General features: G+C 51.8%; 1 protein-coding gene across 7 annotated transcripts in view; it reads right to left on the bottom strand.

Moving 5' to 3' along the window:
• Positions 1 to 17,699, bottom strand: part of AFAP1L2 (actin filament associated protein 1 like 2) — a 102,266-nt gene that overhangs the window by 7,597 nt on the left and 76,970 nt on the right. For 4 of the 7 annotated variants that reach the window (XM_074338997.1, XM_019725199.2, XM_074338996.1 and 1 more), the window contains 7 exons: positions 14,550 to 14,640; positions 11,818 to 11,901; positions 8,865 to 9,070; positions 7,471 to 7,650; positions 4,923 to 5,012; positions 3,298 to 3,382; positions 2,619 to 2,723 (listed from right to left, as the gene is read on the bottom strand). In XM_074338997.1, coding sequence (XP_074195098.1) covers positions 2,619 to 2,723; positions 3,298 to 3,382; positions 4,923 to 5,012; positions 7,471 to 7,650; positions 8,865 to 9,070; positions 11,818 to 11,901; positions 14,550 to 14,640 — 841 coding nt within the window. The remainder of the gene's footprint in view (positions 1 to 2,618; positions 2,724 to 3,297; positions 3,383 to 4,922; positions 5,013 to 7,470; positions 7,651 to 8,864; positions 9,071 to 11,817; positions 11,902 to 14,549; positions 14,641 to 17,699) is intronic. The other 3 variants (XM_074339000.1, XM_074338998.1, XM_019725200.2) reach the window with 1 other exon arrangement.

Genomic DNA, 17,699 nt, shown 5'->3' with positions numbered 1-17,699 from the left:
TGGGCCTCCCAGGGGCTCCCCCAGAACCTCAGTTCCAAGACTTGTCATGCTTCGCCTGAGAAATGTTCTGAACTCATAGAGGCTATGAATTTCCTAGTCTGTCTCTTCCTGCCTTCGTGGTAGCAGCTACACCCTCGGGAGCTGGGCAGCACAGCTCCACTGGTTTTTGCAAAAGGTGTGTCCAGAGGGAAGTGAGTCACATCTGGACTGGACCAGGTGATGATTTATATGGACAGGACGGAGGATCCCCCGCCCGGGGCCCTGTCTCCATGGCAATAAGGGCCTAGGCTGCAGCACCTCCCCTGCCTCTGGTCACTTAGGCCCCATGCAGGAAACTCGCCCCAGAGAGGGTCTCAGCAGGTGCAATCCCCTGGCCTCCACAGCCTTAGCTTTCCAGCTCCCGGGACGGCCCTGCCATCCCTGGGTCATACTCAGTCTCAGCCTGCAAAGCCCTCCTCCCCTTGGCCAGATCCATCATCCTCCCTGATGCAGCCGGCCTTGGCCTCCCTGGGTCCTGTACTCCCTGCTCTGCCTGCCTTCAGAACACGTGGACCTGGAACAGTGAGACTCTGCTCCCAGGTCAGCCTCCCCGCTGGACACAGAGCTTGTCAAGGGCAGGAACGTGCCATGTTCATCTCCAGCAGCCAGGCACTGTTCCCTGGAGCCTCTCCAGCAGGGAGCCCCTCTCTGTCAGCATGCAGAGGCTGCCAGCACCCACCATGCAATCCTTTACTATTCTCTAATGGTCGCATGTGTTGGGTTCAGTTCCCAAGAAGAGGACGAGCCTCCCCCCACTTCCCCATTAGATGAACACTTAGGGACCTGACACCATGTGCCAAGCACAGCCTTGTTCCTGGGGCTGCAAAGATGAATAAAGTCCAGTCTTCAGGATGGTGTCTGCATGCCCCATGTGTGGTGACTGACACCTCTCGGTGCCGCTTACCTTCCCAGGGACACTGGCTTACAAAGCAGATGCCTTCTCTACCGTAAGGGCCTGGCAGCTGCTCAGAACGTTAGCTGGGATGAACTAGATTCACGTAGCAGGGTCCACGTGCACGGCCACCTTCCCACCCACCCAGTGCTGGCCACACAGTGTGGATCACGGATTTCTCAGAGTCTTGTGAACATCACAACCAGATCGCAAAGTGGAAGAATTTGAGTGCAGGACCTAGGACTTCTGGCTCATCTGGGCAGGCACCCCACTCGCCCATCACAATTCAGTGGATCAGAGAGAACTCTGGGTCAAGAGAGGCAGGAGCTCTGATGCTGGCTGAGTCCCAGGAAGGAGAGCGTATGTGTTCTCTCTGGCCATTCCCCAGCCACGGGACAGGAGCATGCTTCACTGCTGAATAACTTCCAGCAATAAGCCAGCCACAATTCCCAAAGTGACTCACTGGGACCAGCCTCCCCTGCCCAAAACCATGCCCTGCGGCCACAGGCACTGGCAGAGCCAGGCCATTACCCGGTACCTTGGCTGGAGAAGCTGTAGGCTCCAAAGATGAGGCCCTGTCTGCTGCTTTCCCATTCCATATGGTGGCCTGGCAGGCCTCAGAACAGAACAAACTGGGACTCATGAACAGAGCCCAGCAGGGACATGGGTTCCATGAGGAAGAGGAAAGGGCCCCAAGGTGGGTAGCAACAGCCTTCAGGCCCTGGGGAGAGCTCCAGCAATGAGCCCCAGATTGAATGCCAGGATCCAGGATCACCCCCGGATATTTTCTGAGAAAGGTTTCTCTCTCTCTCTCTCCTGGCCTTAGTTTCCTCAAGGCTGAGTGAGGGCAGCAGAGATGACCTCTAGGAGTCTCCTAGCACCCGTACACACCCTCTGCCCCCGCAAGATGGGCTTTTGTCGGCCCCTTAATGCGTCTCACCAGTTCGCACCGCAGAGACTTTGCTCCTGACCATGGGCGCCATCCCAGCCCATTCAGCTCCTGCCCGACCTACAAGGCTCAGGTCCAGGAAACCACGTCTGCCCAGAGTGGGAAAGGTTCTTTCTGTCCCCGAGTCCTTCAAGCTACTAAGACGGCAGGGATGTGGTCACAGGTATAAAGCTATCATCTCTCTTGAGCTGTCTGCTCTCAGGACTGTGTCCTCTCTCTGCCTGGTCCCCTTTCCCTGACACTGTGCCTGCCATGCCCCATAAACATTGAGCAAATGCACAGATTTTTGAAGACCATTAGGAGGACAGCAATCAGTTACCCTTCACTCCCACAAAGCAACCTGCACTGCAGCAAGAGAGGGTCCGGTCAGACATAAGAGCTACTGTGTTTCCCCAAAAATAAGACCTAGCTAGACAATCAGCTCTAATGTGTCTTTTGGAGCAAAAATTAATACAAGACCCGGTCTTATTTTACTATAATATAAGACCAGGTCTTATATAATATTAGACAGGTTCTTATGTTAATTTTTGCTCCAGAAGATGCATTACAGCTGATGGTCCGGCTAGGTCTTATTTTCTGGGAAACACGGTACCGGCAGTGAAGATAAACAGTGCACTGCAGGCTCACCATCCTAGAGATGTTTCAAGCAAGACCTAAGACCCCTGCCTTGACCATCTGAGCTGCCTTCCTAGAGACAGGCTCCATCCCAGTGGACAAGGAGGCAGCTACAGTTCTTACTGGATGTCTCGAGAGACCTCTCCGGAGGCTCCAGCGAGGTTGATTTCTTCCTGCCAAGGTTCATTAGGTTGCTCAGTTTGAGGCCAGGAGAACATTTCTTCTTGACTGTCAAGATGAGAGAAAAAGCCATCAGCATTTTCCCCCTTGTCAAAGGGGGAAAAAATAGTAGATCCCTCCCACCACATCTGGCGCTCCCTGCACGCAAACGTGCATGCGCCCACACACACACATGTACACACACACACACACATGTACACACACACACACACGCCTGCTCCCAGACCAGGATCCAGAGGCCAGAGTCAGGTGTCTCTACAATCACACACTCGAGAGGGGCACACCAGCTTCTTTTATAGAATGCACAGAATGTGTCAGCACTGGGGCATCTTTATAGACTATATTGGCTCAAAGAGATTTGAAATTTGAAAAACGGTTAGCAAATAAGAAGAGATGAGAGAATATTCTACCCCCAGCAACTCATGAAACTTCAATTTGGTCATCTCTCCCTCTTTCCTGGATCTGTCCGTTGTAGTATTTCCAAGTAGTTTATAAACTGGAGACATGTTGGAATTAGCTATTAAAACTCATTAGGGTTGAGCCAGACAGCCGAGTCTCAACCCTAATGGGTTGAGATCCCATCCCCTCCCCATCCTAGGCTGAGGGCTATAATCGTTGGTACCATCTTTGGTCTCTGGGACCTCAGCGTGGCCATCTACGGAGCTGCCATATTCTGAGGCTGACAGGTACTTCTCAGTTACATCTGGCTGTGGAAGAGAGAGAGAGAGAAGTGGGTGGTCTGTCTTGGGAATAGCTACCTCAGAGATCACAGTTTAAGAGGAAATAATAGGTTACTCTTGATTGTAGACCAGGGGTCAGCCTGGAGTCCAGGTTACTGGGGGGACATTGGCCGGGCTTCCTTCTGGGGTTCTGTGGAGGACCTGCCTTCACACGTCCTTCCTGAGGTTCCCTGCCCTGTCCCAGAGCACCTGCCCATTGTTCAAAGTTCCCAAAGTGGCTGCTCAACCTGATGTAACAGTGGCCCTGGAGCCAGGGGGGAGGGCAGGTAGTCAGCCCCAGGGATCCCAACTGAAGCTGACGTCAAGCGAGAACCACCCACAGCTGGAGCACGAGGGAGTCTTTTGAGAACTGACTGTGCTGCCAACACATCGGGCTTCAGAGAAGGGCCACCTCGTCTGCACAGGGTCAGACCATGATTTGAATGCAGGCTGGAATATTCTCCAGCCAGGTGTGCTCTCGGAGCCCACTCTGCCTGTGTGTAACACAGGGACAAGATTCCCACGTGTATTCCCTGGGGCTGTTGGGGAACGAGAGAGTCCCTATAGGAGTGGAGTAGGTGCTGCTGCTGTTAGAACGGGAAGCACTCAGATTATTCCAGTCAGGCATCTTTGAGAACCACTCACTCCACATCTCTGTAAAACAAGCTGAGGAACCCCCAACCAATGGGACCAGCTTAGGCGGGACCAAGGACTGGGGTACCCAGCCAGGGAATACAGCATGCCAGGTCATTAGGGAGAGCTCTTGTTCCTCACCCCAATGTGAAGAAAACCAAGTTTACTCCAATTTTTGTTTCTTGTCAATGACCAAGGAATGAGTGAGACAACTCAAACAGCCCCTCTTGAGTCACTCCAGAAGGGCTATGGGTTTTCTCCATCGGGGATGGCCTGTGCCTTCCCAAAGAACAGAGGACTTCCTCCCTGCGCAAGCCCTCTGCGTACCCTCTATTTTCCTCCCTGCCAGGGACAGGGACCCCAAGATGAGACACAGTGACCCTCTGGTTGCTCTGTGTATGCACAGGCTTCAGGCCACCTACCTGCAGATACTCGGGGACATGGAATGGGACCCTACGTGTGAGGGCCCCCCACGGCCACCACCCAGCCCAGCTGCCTTGACTTTGGGCCTTGAGCAGGAGCTGCACAGCTCCATGCAAATGAGCATTAGAGCCCTTTGGTTGGGATCAACATGGAGACAGTTCCCCCAGCCCCGGAACCTCTATGGGGCAGTAAGTGTGGAGAAAGAACCTCGGAAAGTAAATCTCCCCATCGAACAATGGAGGGCAAAGTGACTTGTCTCGGTAAAGCTCCTTCCCTCCCACCCAAGCAAGGAAATATTGTAGGTCTGTATCGATTTCATCAGTTTCCTGCCAACCTGAAGCTACTGCCCTTATCCAAGCACTGCATGTTTCTTACTAATTGGACTGAAATGCAAAACAAAGCTCCCAGTTTTATATAATTTTTACAGAGAAAAATGGAATTGAACTGTCCTTCCAGGCTGAGAGAGACCTACCTTCTGACAGTTCAGACGCTGGGCATCTGGGGTGTACTGGTTTCCCTCGGACGTGCCTTCTGAAGGCAGGCCGCTCACCTCCTGGATGACCTGAAGGGAGAGGCAAGTTGGCAGCAGAGGCCCAGGCCCCCAAGGTCCTTCTGGCCTGGTCTGCACTCACGGCCAGACTGAAGCTGGAGCCCCCAAAGTCAGGAGAGAGTGGTGGAGGTGAGAGAGAAGATGCGTGATTTCCGAGGCACAGAGAACCACCCCACCCCAACACCTGGCCCACGTGTGGCCTGGGACCTAGCTGGGCAGGCTGCACTGGGGTGGGGAGTAGGGCTTGTTCCTAGGCCCTCTCTCCTGCAGGCCCCCACATGTTCTGGGGGTGGGCAAGAGGGAGGGCTTTGACAACAAAGCCCAAAGCTGGCTAGAGCAGCCAGCCCTCAGCACTGCAGGCCTAGGGCCACACAGGTCAGGGGTGACTCAGGCTACTAAGCAGCACCCCCGCTCTGAGCCAGGGGCCACCTGGGGGATTCCCAGAGGCTGACAGCTCAGGGTAGCCATAAACACGCTGCCCCGCCAGAAGCCCTTTGGAGATACGGACTCAGCAAGCCTGATTTCAAAGACCTTCTTTTTCAGGCTCTGCCTAGAGCAGTTTATGGAAAGAGGTTAAAATCTGAAAAGCCAAAGAACATAAAGGACAAATGGCTCTGGGGACGAGGAAACTTAAGGCATTTCTCACTCCTGAGATTGACTTTGGGTCTGAGCCTCGGTCACCAAATCTGTAAGATGGGATAACACGTATGCCACGGGCAGCTGTGAGGCCTCGTGTGAAGTACCCAGCATAGGAGAGGCACGTTCATTCCCATCCTTGTCAGCTGGGGCCTAGGTGTGTGGTCGGCCTTCACAGGGGAAGCATGCTAAGTCAGGTGAACAGGCTTGAGGGTGTGGGGCCTTGCTTCTCTGCGAGAGCTCTGCCTGTGCCTTCCTTTTCTGGACACTTGTTCCATACTCAACATTTCCCAGTGACTGTCATATACCTGTTCCTCCCTGCAGGCACCGGTATGACTATGCAGAGTTGAGATACAGACACCCAGGGCAGGAGGCAGATTTGATAAAACAGATGCATCTGGTCCAGAACCCATTGGACAGGCCAACCAGTCCCACCCAACTGCAAGTGTGGGCAGCTTCTCAAGAGTCAGGCCCTACGGCCAAGTTCACCTCTGCATGCACCTGACCAGAAAGGAAAGGGTGTCTCTGTGGAGGCCAACAGCCATGCTGTGTCTTCTCCAAGTGTTCTCGTCTTTAAACCACTAGCAAGATAGGGCGGGGCACTGAGGAAAGGGTCTCAGGAAGAGCGTGTGAGAGTTGGGGAGGGCAGATGGGGGTCAGGGGAAGACAGGTGGGTCTGAGCAGTCAGAGGAACAACGCTGGGAACGGGGAGTGCGAGCAGTGTGCGTGTAAATACTTGTGTGTGTGTGTGTGTGTGTGTGTGTGCTAAGCAGTGTGTATGCATGCAAGCATTTGTGTGTGTGTGTACAGATGGGGTGAATGGTATATAATGCCCCTGTCCTGGAAATGCATCAGTGTGGCTCTGACGAGGGTGCAGCAAGAAGGAGGGAAGGGACTCGCTCTCTCTGGCCTCACCAGGGGCCCTGCTGGATCTGGAGATCCCTCTGCAACCGTGGGCCCTTTCTTGGTGCAAACCTTATCCCTTCTGGAATCGTCAAGCTCATCTTTAATATGGGACAGGCAAGCGTTCCGAGGTGCTACATCACGGTGAGAGCAGGCCAGCTGACCGTGTCCATTGGTGGGGGTAGAACACAGGACTCTGGCCACACAGTTCTAGGTTTGCAACCCGATGCTGCCACTCTCTTGCCAGGTGACCATAATCGGTCACCTCATCCCTCTTAGTCTTCCTGGGTATTGCTATCACCCAGCTAGCTCCCTGCTAGCTTAACCTTAGGTGGGTTAAATTTGCTAAAAGTGCATGGCCCATTGTAAGTACCGTGTTTCCCCAAAAATAAGACCTAGCTGGACAATCAGCATTAATGCGTCTTTTGGAGCAAAAATTAATATAAGACCCGGTATTACATTATTGTATTGTATTGTATTTGTATTTGTATTTGTATTTGTATTGTATTATATAGACCTGGTCTTATATTAATTTTTGCTCCAAAAGACGCATGAGAGCTGATTGTCTGGCTAGGTCTTATTTTCGGGGAAACACGGTACTTAACAAGTGGCAGTGGCATCTGCTCTTCTTTTGTAAGGAGGCTGCTGATGCCTCACCAGGGGCCAGAAGGCAGAGTGATCTCAACCAGAGCCCAAGTCCCGGTGACCGAGAAGCACACAGTCCCGGCAGCAGACACCCAGTCCGTTTCCCTAACACCGACTGCTACCACTGAGAGCACAGGAGGCCCTGGGGACTGGAAGGCTTGTAGCCCCTCTACCTTTGACAACATCCACCCCTTTTGGGAAAAGCTGGAGCTCTAGAACTGCAGGGGCCCCAGGAGCCCTAGTGGGGAGCAGGCCTGCTTCCCCAGCGGCCTGGCGGCCCCCTCACCCTGAGCCACTGCTCGGCCTGGTCCTTGCTCTGCAGGCCCAGCACGATGACGTCGGCGTTCATCGGCGTGATCTTCAGTTTGTGCTCCTTCTTCCGCACCTGCTTCTCCTTGTGCACGACGCTGCTGCCCAGCAAGTTCACGTCCAGCTGAGGGCTGTGGTCCTTGGAGGACTTGTAACACTGGAAGAGACGACACGCTGCTTTGCCCGGGGTGCCAGGCCTCGCCCGAGGAGGCGCTGCTGGGCACGCTGAGGCCCACCGAGAGCTGGGCTATGCCCCAACAAAACCAAAGCGCTGGACATCGTAGGCAAGTCCAAAAGCACAACCTCCAATATCAGCAACGCTCGATCTCAGCATCAGACCAGGGAGGTTGCGTCTTTCTCCATCAAGCCTTTCTCATCAGCTCCAGCACCTGCTTATCTGAGCTGCTCTGACCTCACGGCAGGCCTGGGCTGGCTCCTAAAATATGTCCTCTGCGGGCAGCTCTCCCGTGTCCAGGGTGGAACACACTTGCCCCATTTCTCTGCCTCTGCACTTCGTGCTCAGCTCCCCCAGAAAAGGGGTCTACAGGGAACGAAGACTAAGCTTATCATCTGCTTAGTTAGGAAGATGACATTGTTAGCAAAGAAAGAAGGGGACTTTCTCCCCCTACCAGAGGAAATATTCTGCCCCTCACTTTCTCACTTGTAAAATGGGGGTCCTCACAGGGCCGCGTGACAGGATCACCCAAAGGCACATCTGCACAGAACAGGGCACGTTGTAACCAGTGAGAAAAGGGTGTTTAGAATGATGCCATGGAGCTTCAAATTGGGACATCAAACTGTGAATTTTAATTTAAAATCATAGGAAACAGGGCTGTGGTCGGAGTAATATCGTCTGACTCCTTCCTGGGTCTTGTCTTATAACCAGTGATTCAAAATATTGCAACTTCTGAGAAAACACCTAACCTATGGTTCTCAGGCTGCACAAACGCAGTAGCCAGAATCAGGGCTGGGAGGCAGGTTTGACCCCAAACCTCCCGTGGCCTGGATGGGAGGAAGAATGGGCACTCAGACCAGGACAAAAAAGTCCCAGGAAAAAATGTGTACGGGATAGGATGGGGAGAGGGGTGGTAATCACAGCCCCCTTTGACAGTGATGAAAACGACCAGACTTTTCTAGTTAGAAAAAGCACAATCTTAGAAGCTTGACCAGGTTTAATTATTTCTTTGGCAATAATCATAAAAATCAAAATTTTTAAAAAAAGTACATTCATTCATGCACGCAAAATTCTACCTACAATGTCAGGTTAGGGAGCGGTGAAAATCTAATATTAAAGGCTCTCAACATATAGTATCAGGGGCCATCCCCTCCCCCCGAGAGAGGCGACCAGAACACGACATGAGGCCAACTGACCAGGAGTCTGGTGTCCTTGATGACGCAGAGCTGCTTGGCCCACTGCCCCAGCCACTTCTTGCGCCACAGGAAGGCACAGATGCGGGCATCACGCATCAGCTCGATGCTGGCCTCGGGTGAGGGCCACTGGTAGGGGGCCGACTTGCCCTTGCTGCTTTCCTCCTCATCATAGGACTCGTAGGAACTGCTCACGGCCTCTCCATCCTCTGCAAGGAAGACCCACTTGGTCAGAGCCCCGCCAGGCAGAGGATGCTCCTAAACGTGCTGGTTTGGGGGGGGCAGCAAGCAGGAGCAGCCGCTGGGCCCCAGGCCACCACCCACCTGCCCCTCCATGCCCTTCAACCAGCCCCACAGCTGCCAACCGCAGACCCAGGCAGACTTTCTGACCAGAGTGTCTTGGATGCCTCCTCTGGCCACAGACACAAATAAAACCAGGAGTCTCTCCCTTTTCCTCCTCAAAGCCTGTCATCTCAGACTCCACAGAAACCGCTCTTAAGCCGCTGCCCTCAGACAGACTGTATGCTCTGGAAAAGGCCAGTTCCCCACTTGAGGCCTGTTTCCTCAGCTGAAGGATGAAGCAGTGGGGTGAGGATCTTCCTGGGTTCTCGGGGCCTCATACTCTGTCGTTCCCAGGGGCCAGGAGGAAGGGGTGGCCCTCTAAGCCGAGAGCCAGGCATGTGACAAGCCTCCACTAGCTGCCTGCCCAGCTGGGCCTGCTCTGTCTCTGGCTCTGTCCTGGGAGCAGGGAGGGGATGTGGCTCCTCAGAAATAAAATGCAAAATAAACCACGGCAGGAAATGGCTTCCTGGGGAAGGGGCCACCTTCCCATTTTCCAATGCCCTCCTCCTAGTCATAACCCTTTTCAAAAGCCACCCTCATCCTCCACAGACTCTATTCTCTTTCCTCCACACTGAACACCTCTCAGCACAAGCTTATCTCCTTCTACTTCTTTCCAACCCATAAGCTTTCTCTACCTCTGGCAACGCACCAACCTTACATTTTTGTTCTGTTCAAAAGAATCCCAAAACCCACCAAGCGCAAACTGCACCCAAATCTATGGACACTCCACACGCCTCAGTTTCTGCCCCTCCACCACCCTGTTCTCCAGGCCTCACTGTGCTATTCAAGGCCAACAAAAAATATGTAAAGAAAAAAATTAAATCAATAAAATCCCCAAAAAGCAGGGCAGAGAGCACCCCAGGATCCCTGGTCCAACACCTGGCTCAGCACAGGAATCCTGTCTATTGTAACCTTGATAGTGCTCCAGCCTCTGCTTGAATTCTCCATGGACGGGGAGCTCACTACCTTACAATTGCTTCCACTATGGGGCAGCTCTAACAGTTAGAGTCAGTCCACTATCTACTTACTTCCCTGTCACTTCTACAGACATGTTCTGTCTCCTGGAGCCACGGTAAATGAAACCTCTCTTTCCTCTCTATGATGCCCTTCAGAAAAGTGACAGCCCCTTGTCTTGCCTTTTCCAGAAGCCCCTTCTACTATCTGCCTAGCTAAGTTCCTGCAAACTCAGAAAATAGAACCACATTTCGTTTTGAATATAAGAACATGGAATGAGGCCAATGCCACAGTTATTCGACGTAGCTACAACACCAATGAAAATGTGTTTTACGTTGTTGTAATATTTCTAAAAATAACACTTTAAATATTTTAATATCAGTTTTCTTTAAAAGCAGTGTGGTACCATTCCCCTTCATGGCTTAATAAAAACATTGCACAGTTCATAACTTTACACCTATGAAGTAAACAAAGATTGAAAATAGCAGTGCTAGCCGGTGGGGGTCCTTGAACTCGCCTATTGCTGGTGGCAACATAAATTAACACAAGCTTCTCAGAAAACAGTCTGGTAGTCTGTTGTTTCAAGAGCCATAAAAATACCCATACCCTTTGACCCAGCAATCCCGGTCCTGGCAGTTTATGCTAGGAAACCAGTTTTTAAAAATGGAAGGAAGGGGGCAAGATTAAGATATTAATTCAAGTGCAATTTAACAGTCAGCAGAGGAGAATGGGGAAAGTATGATTTCATCCACTTAGGAGCATACCATGCAACTGTAACCAATGAAAACTCTGAAGACTAATCTGCAACCCGATAAACTCGATAAATACAATGGTTAAGTGAGAAAGCACATTTAAAATTATGTATGCAAACACATCAGCACTGAAAACCAACAGGGAGGGCTCACGATAGTTGAGTTGATCGGGTGGAAGGGTCAGGGCGATTTTATTTCTAAAAAGTCCTTATTGTATTATCTGTACAATCAGGGAAATGAGAAGAATGATGCAATGTTACTGCGACTCCTCCTTCAGCAACAAAAATTAATGGTGGAGGCTATGAAGTTGAGTGTGAAGACGGTGGCCCAATCCCCTCACTACTTCGTGTTTCTAGGGCTGCCCCACGGGTTCCATGGAGAAATCTAATACCTGCTCTTCCACCTCTGAGGGGTGTGGGGAAGCTGAGAAGAAATGACAAACCATAGTACCTCAAGCTACCTGGACATTTAGGGCAAATGCATTAATTTTATTTTTCCCTAAGAGCAATCACACCACCACCATAATTGTAGCATCTTCTTAAAACAGATACTGGGATTTCAGGGTAAACAGGAGAAAAGGCGGGATGAGCTGATAATTCCACCCCCATTTTTGCTGTCTCCAGGTGGGCTGCATCCCACTGTGTCCTGAACCTGTCTTCAGGGACAGAGGGCAAAACAAGCAGGCAGCACTCTGAGTCCTTCAGCCATGCTTTCAGATGCCACAGGCGGGGGTCTACGGAAAGCAGGGTAAGTCCCCCTTGGCAGGACGACACATGGCATGGCATGGCATGCAGTTCCCAGGCACAAGGACAGGCAGAGGACAGAGGCCATGCTCGGGGCACACAGCCCGTCTCAGAGCCAGGCAGCAGGCACGGAATCAGCATTCCAGACGTGGGGACAAGCAGTACCTAAGGTAATCGTGGCATAAATGACTCCTTCGGGCACCTGCACCCATCTGGGGACTCCAGTGGGGGGAAATCTGCCAGAATGACCTGTGTGACATCCAGAATCACAGACAAAAGATGGAGAGAGACAAGATGAAGAGAGGGACAGACCCAAGTGCAGAGACACCGAGAGAGAGACCCAGATGTGGCGGCATGGCTGCCTGCCCACCAGAAGTTAGTGCTTTCCCGTTGGAGGTGTGGGCTTGGCAGGGAAGACCCCAGTCCAGCCAAGGACTTCATTTCCTAGCCCGTTCGCAGCCAGAGATGACCATGTGACTACTTGTCACCGATGGAATGTGGGTAGAAGCAGTGTGTGTCACTTCTGGCTGATGCTTTTAAGAAGCACATAGGGGTTCTCCATTCTCTTTGCAGAGGATTCTGTGGCCTCAGAGGGTGGCCGAACCCACACTGGAAGGAGGCTGAGTACCTACGCTTCCTGCTGACCAGTAAGACCTATACTGAATTGTCTCTGAATGAGAAGCAGATTTGTGTTGTGTCACTGTGAACTGAAAGACAGTTACTTGTTACAGCAGCTGTCATTACCCCAACAGGAGACATGAGCGAAGGAGCTGGTATCTTAGACAAGCAGGACAGACACTATTATCGCCTACACACGTAGACAGGGCACTTATTAAAGTTTTCCTCAGTGAGAGGAACCTGACACTGTGGAGCAGTGTGGGGACAATGCTAAAAAAGCAGGACAAGAATCCCAGACATTGGTCTTTTGCAGGAAGTCAGCAAAATCTCTGTTGGCCAATGAGCTAAAGGGGCCGGAGCCCAACGGTCATTCTTCCTGTTCTGGCCTGCATTTCTCGTTGCTCAAACAGGTATGGGAGACAACAGGTAGGACCTGGGGGCAGGCCGGTTTATATCACAAGGGAAGCCCCCTCTTTGGGACAAGTGTTGCCAGTTCTTGTCCTGGCAGGAGAGGAAAGACCATCTGGCATCTTCCCAAACTCCTTGCTGCAGTCACGCTGCCCTTACGATGACTCCCAGTCTTGACTTAAATCAATATGAATTCACAGTCCAGAAACAGACACCAAGAAACTCAGGTCCTTCTGACCACTTGTTTGTGTCGAGATGAAGGATCTACCACACAAACAGGCCCCCGGGAGTGTCTGGGAGGCAGGCCCCGGCTGGCACGGGCCACACCCTAGAGACAGCAGGGCTGAAGATACAGTGGAGGTGAGGTGCTCACCCGGGTGAGTCACTGCTTCCACCTTCCAGACGCAGCCAGACAGCAGCACCACACCCTCAGCTTTGGTCTGAAATCACAGCTCAGCCGGTGACTCGGCAACACCTCACGCACTCAATAGGTTCAACTGACAGCTGCCCACTAAACCAGCCTCTTAGAAGAAAATAACCTCAGACCAAACAGGCCCTCACCTCCCACATAGTTCCCGGGGCCACAGACAGTAGGTGAAGTGTGAAGAAAAAGAAGAATTCTACAAGGTGACTGGTTCTATCTCATCCCTGGTCCCATTCTTTACAGAACCAACAACGCCCCCCTTCAGCCAAGTTCATCCCCACTACCAGGGACCCCCATCTCTTGCATTTGCAAATTGCTTTATGCTTTCATAGAACTTTCACTGACAAAGGAAGGAAAGAGGAAATAAGAAGGGGAGAGTGAGAGGACCAGAGTCCAGCTGCCCAGAAGAATAGGGTGACAATCATGTCTTTTCTTCCAGAACCTTTGGGGCCTATCTGTGTTAAAGAATTCCTACCCCAAGAGCATTTCTGATGTGACTTCCTCAGGCTGAGAACCACCAGCCAAGGACAGACGGCTCCAGTGTGAGCCCTGCCCTCAAGCATAGGCAATCTTTTTAATACCTACATTAGCTCAGCCACCAGCAACCCTCCAAGAGCTTGGGGTCTCATGCAGAGAGAAGCCCCAGTCCTCACGTGGCCTGCAGCTGACTTCTTCGTCCCCATCTCCTGTCTCTCCCCTCCCTCCATGTCACCTGCTCCTGCTACACTGGTCCTCTTGCTGTTCCTCAAACTTTCCAAGAGCTCTCCTGCCTCAGGGCTTTTGCATGTACTATACTATCTGGAAAGTTCTTCCTGCAGTTCTCTGCCCCACCCACTTCATTCAAGGTCACACTAAGGCCTTCCCCATTTAAAATAACACCCCTCTCCTGCCTCAACCCAGCCCCTGCTGTTTTCCAGTCTTTATCACCACCTGACACACCCTAACTTTATTTGTTGTCTGTCTTTTCGCACTGAACCGAAGGGCTGTGACTGCTGAGCTCTACGAGCACTCTGACTTCCTGACTTCTAGAAGCGTGCTTGGCACTCAGTGGGAGCACAGTAACTGTTAGTGCCATGAAAGAACCCTGGAAACTGGGCTCTGCCTCCGCTTGACCACATTTTCCTTACTTACAAGGGCCTGGTGTCCCTTGGCCAACACACCTCTCTTCTGTCACATTTCTGTGCTGAATCCAACATCCAGGCCGGAACACCAAAAGCATCAGAGACATAGACGGTTGTGAACCATCCTGAGCCCCTCCGTGCAGGCGAGCTGCGTCTGCTGTAGGTCTCAGCTCCCCACCAGACCAGAGGCCCAGTGCTCTGTGGCCAGTTCTCACTTGGGCCTTGCTCTCTGGTAACAGCAGCCCCTCTGCTTCCAGTACACGCCTCTGTGCAGGAAGCACTTGGACACCCCCCCTCAGAGCCCCGGCCCTGCCCCCGGGATGTACCATTGAGGGACATGTCATATGGCTCAGCCTCTTCATAGTAACCCTCTGGAGACTCGATCTTTGGGATGGAGAACTGTTTCCGTTCTGGAATCTGTGGTATGAACAAATAAAACAAACGTTTTCAGATATGACACACTGGCAACAACATGGAATTAACACTTTGGGTGGAAGGAAGGGGAAGTTCAGAAGAAAAAAAATGCCTGGCTGGACTTCAAGCACATTGGGAGGGAGACTATGGAATACCAGCACTCCCGCCGGCCACTGCGCCCAGAGTGTTTGCTTTGCATCCAGAGAAGGGCTGTGGGCATGTTGCTTAACCTCGCTGAACCTCAGCTTTCTCCTCTGCAAAATGAGGCACAGATCCCACCGCACACACCAAATATCGTTGTGCATGTGACACATAACACACTTAAAGCCCAGATGGTGTCAGGCTGCTGCGGTAGCTATCACAGATTCTAAATAGAATATATGTTCTAAAAAGACAATGGCTATCAGAGGCACACAAAAGATGATGACCAGGTTTCTAAATCTCAAACTTGTACCATAATAAGTTCAATCATTCATTCAGCAAATGTTGGATGGCTCCCGCGTAGTAGCTGCAAGGGACGAATCCAGGCCATCAGGAGTCAGCCCTAAGAAAGACTGAACGGGCTGGTGAATGCTCATTGCTCCTGATCAAGTGTATCGTGAGGAGTGCTACACTAAACGAGGTCAAAATTCTGGGGGAAGCAGGAGGGTGTGAGGAACATTTAGGACTCAGGAAGGATGTTCAGAGGACAGGATCTTTGAGCAGAGTCTCAAAGATGACCCTGAGCTTCTTATGTGCCATAGGGGTGGATGAGAACAATCTGAATAGAAAACATAAGCAACTGTGCAGAAGCGAGGAGCGTGAAATCATCTCTATTCCTCCATTATTCCACCTGTAACATGGGCACCAGACTCTGAAGCTAACCTTACAAGCAATATCAGGGGAGAACAAAGAGGCAGATTGTTGCATGACTATTAGTATATACAGGTCATAAATGTGTAAGCATCCACCCCTATGAGTCTCCGGTATCTTTCTAAATCATGAAACCCTGAGGAATATTCATAATGAGCTGAGAACAGAAATGAGAAAATCTGAAGTGGGAGCCCACTCCTGGAAAAGTCCTTGTGTTGGGTGTCCCCGTGACGGGCAGGCCTGGGCCTTTGGGAAATGCCAAGTGAAAGCAGAGGAAGGTTCTTAAGATAAAGGGAGAGGAGGCAGCCAACGGAGGGACCCCATGAGCTCAGATGCATACCTGCTCTGCTGGGAGGAGAGAAGAAGGGATCCAGAAACCACTGCCTTGGGAAACGAGCTTATCTGTGGAACCTGTGACAGAGACAGCTCCACTAGTTCTGGCCCAGAGGATGGTGGTAGAGTGGTCAGCCTGGTCTCAGGTCTCCATGGGACAGTTCTCAGCACGGATGACAAGAGTGTCCACTCCCAGCTTCACCAGGGCACAGTAATGCTCCTGCAATTGCTTCACCAAAACCAGGGGCTCCAGGGCCAAATCCTGTCTGGCTTGGCACCGAAAGTCTATTTATATGAACTCTGGAGTAAACAGATTGGGTTCGAATCCAAGGTTTCAGACTCCACAGACTTCACCGTGGGTCTGTCTCAGAGCCTCACCCTCTCCGTAAGACAAAAATCGTACTGGGCTTGTCTTGAGGATTCCATGAGCCAAAACGTGATCGTGTTTCTCCAGGACCTGGCCCATATCAAACAGAGGAGGCTGAGGTCACCTTTGTCTGGGGGCCTCCATGACCCAGGGGTCTGCAGGAGCCAGGTTACTGGACTGCTGTCTGACAGGCTGAGACGGGTCCACAGGAGGGGTTGACAAGGCCACATCTGGGACCAACACGGGATGCTCCTAACTTCATCTGGCCTCAGACCAAGAGAGCTGAGACAAGCCCCAGAGGCAGGCTGTAAACAGCTTTCAGCCCAGCAGGTGCAACACCCACCATGCAGAAAGGAAGAGGATAATCTGTTCATTTCCTAAGCAGACCAACGGCTGCACGGGGCTGCCAGGTATGGCTGCTGCAGGCGGACGGCTGTGAGCGGCACCTCGGACCCGGCTCCTTCCTAGAGGCCAGGGCCTTGCACAGTGTCCGTTGTTGGTCGTTGCCACTGGATGACCTTTCACCTTTGCTGCTATGAACATGGCAAGATGTCTCTGTTCCTCTCAGCTATTCCTGGCCCCTTGGTCAGCTTGAGAAAGGGCTGCCTGAGAGACCCAGCTGCGGTTCTCTGAGAGCCAGCTTCCCGGAGTCTGATGGTACAGTGTCCCTCACCTGGGCAGCAGCAAGATCTCCGCAAATGGGTCCTGGGGGCTCCCGCTTCCTGAGCTGGCCGGACCTCTAGCTCCAGCCACCAAGGAACCCTACTGCCATGAGGTGGTGCTGGGACTCTTCTCCTGGTGAGGAGGCGGGTCCAATACAGAGGGAGGCTCCAAGCACCCACGATTGACCCCAGGCTGGATTCCCATGATTAGAAAGGGGGAATGAAGCCTTCTGTGGGAGCTCGTCCTGGCTCATTACCACCACAGGGGCTCTACTGTCTTGTCTAGGGATGGGGAACCAGGGCGTGTTTTGTGAGGGTCTCCCAAGCCTCTCACTGTAAAATCACCTGTAAAATAGATCTTAGAGAGAGGCAGTCTAGGGCAGTGGTAGGAATCCGACCTTCAGGGTCTAGGGTTTAACTCCTGACACTGACATATCTGCGCTATGTGGCTCTGGGCAACTCACGTGACCTCTCTGGGCTTTAGTTCCTCACTGTAACATGGGGAGAGTTAAAACACCTGTCACATGGGGTCGTAGTAAAGATTAAACTGTGCTCAGCATTACTAAATACTCAGTAAATATTAGTTCTTACTAACCTAAAAAATAAAATGTAAAAGTATCAATGAAAGAAAGAAAAAGTGCAACCTGTATACATGTTTGGTGGTACCCTGGGGAGACAGAGGAGACCTTTGGGTTTGACCAGGCTGATAACAAGCTCTGCCTCTTTGAAGAAGACAGTCCCTGCTCTGAAGGCTGCCCAGGCAAAAGGTAAGAACCTGGGTCAAGTTAAAAGATAAAATAATGTACATGGCAATTCAGAAGAGAATCACATAATTACACAGATACAAA

This window comes from Rhinolophus sinicus, linkage group LG07 (assembly GCF_036562045.2).
Source record: "Rhinolophus sinicus isolate RSC01 linkage group LG07, ASM3656204v1, whole genome shotgun sequence".
Classification (NCBI taxonomy): domain Eukaryota; kingdom Metazoa; phylum Chordata; class Mammalia; order Chiroptera; family Rhinolophidae; genus Rhinolophus; species Rhinolophus sinicus.
This window is presented reverse-complemented; position numbering and strand designations above follow the sequence as displayed.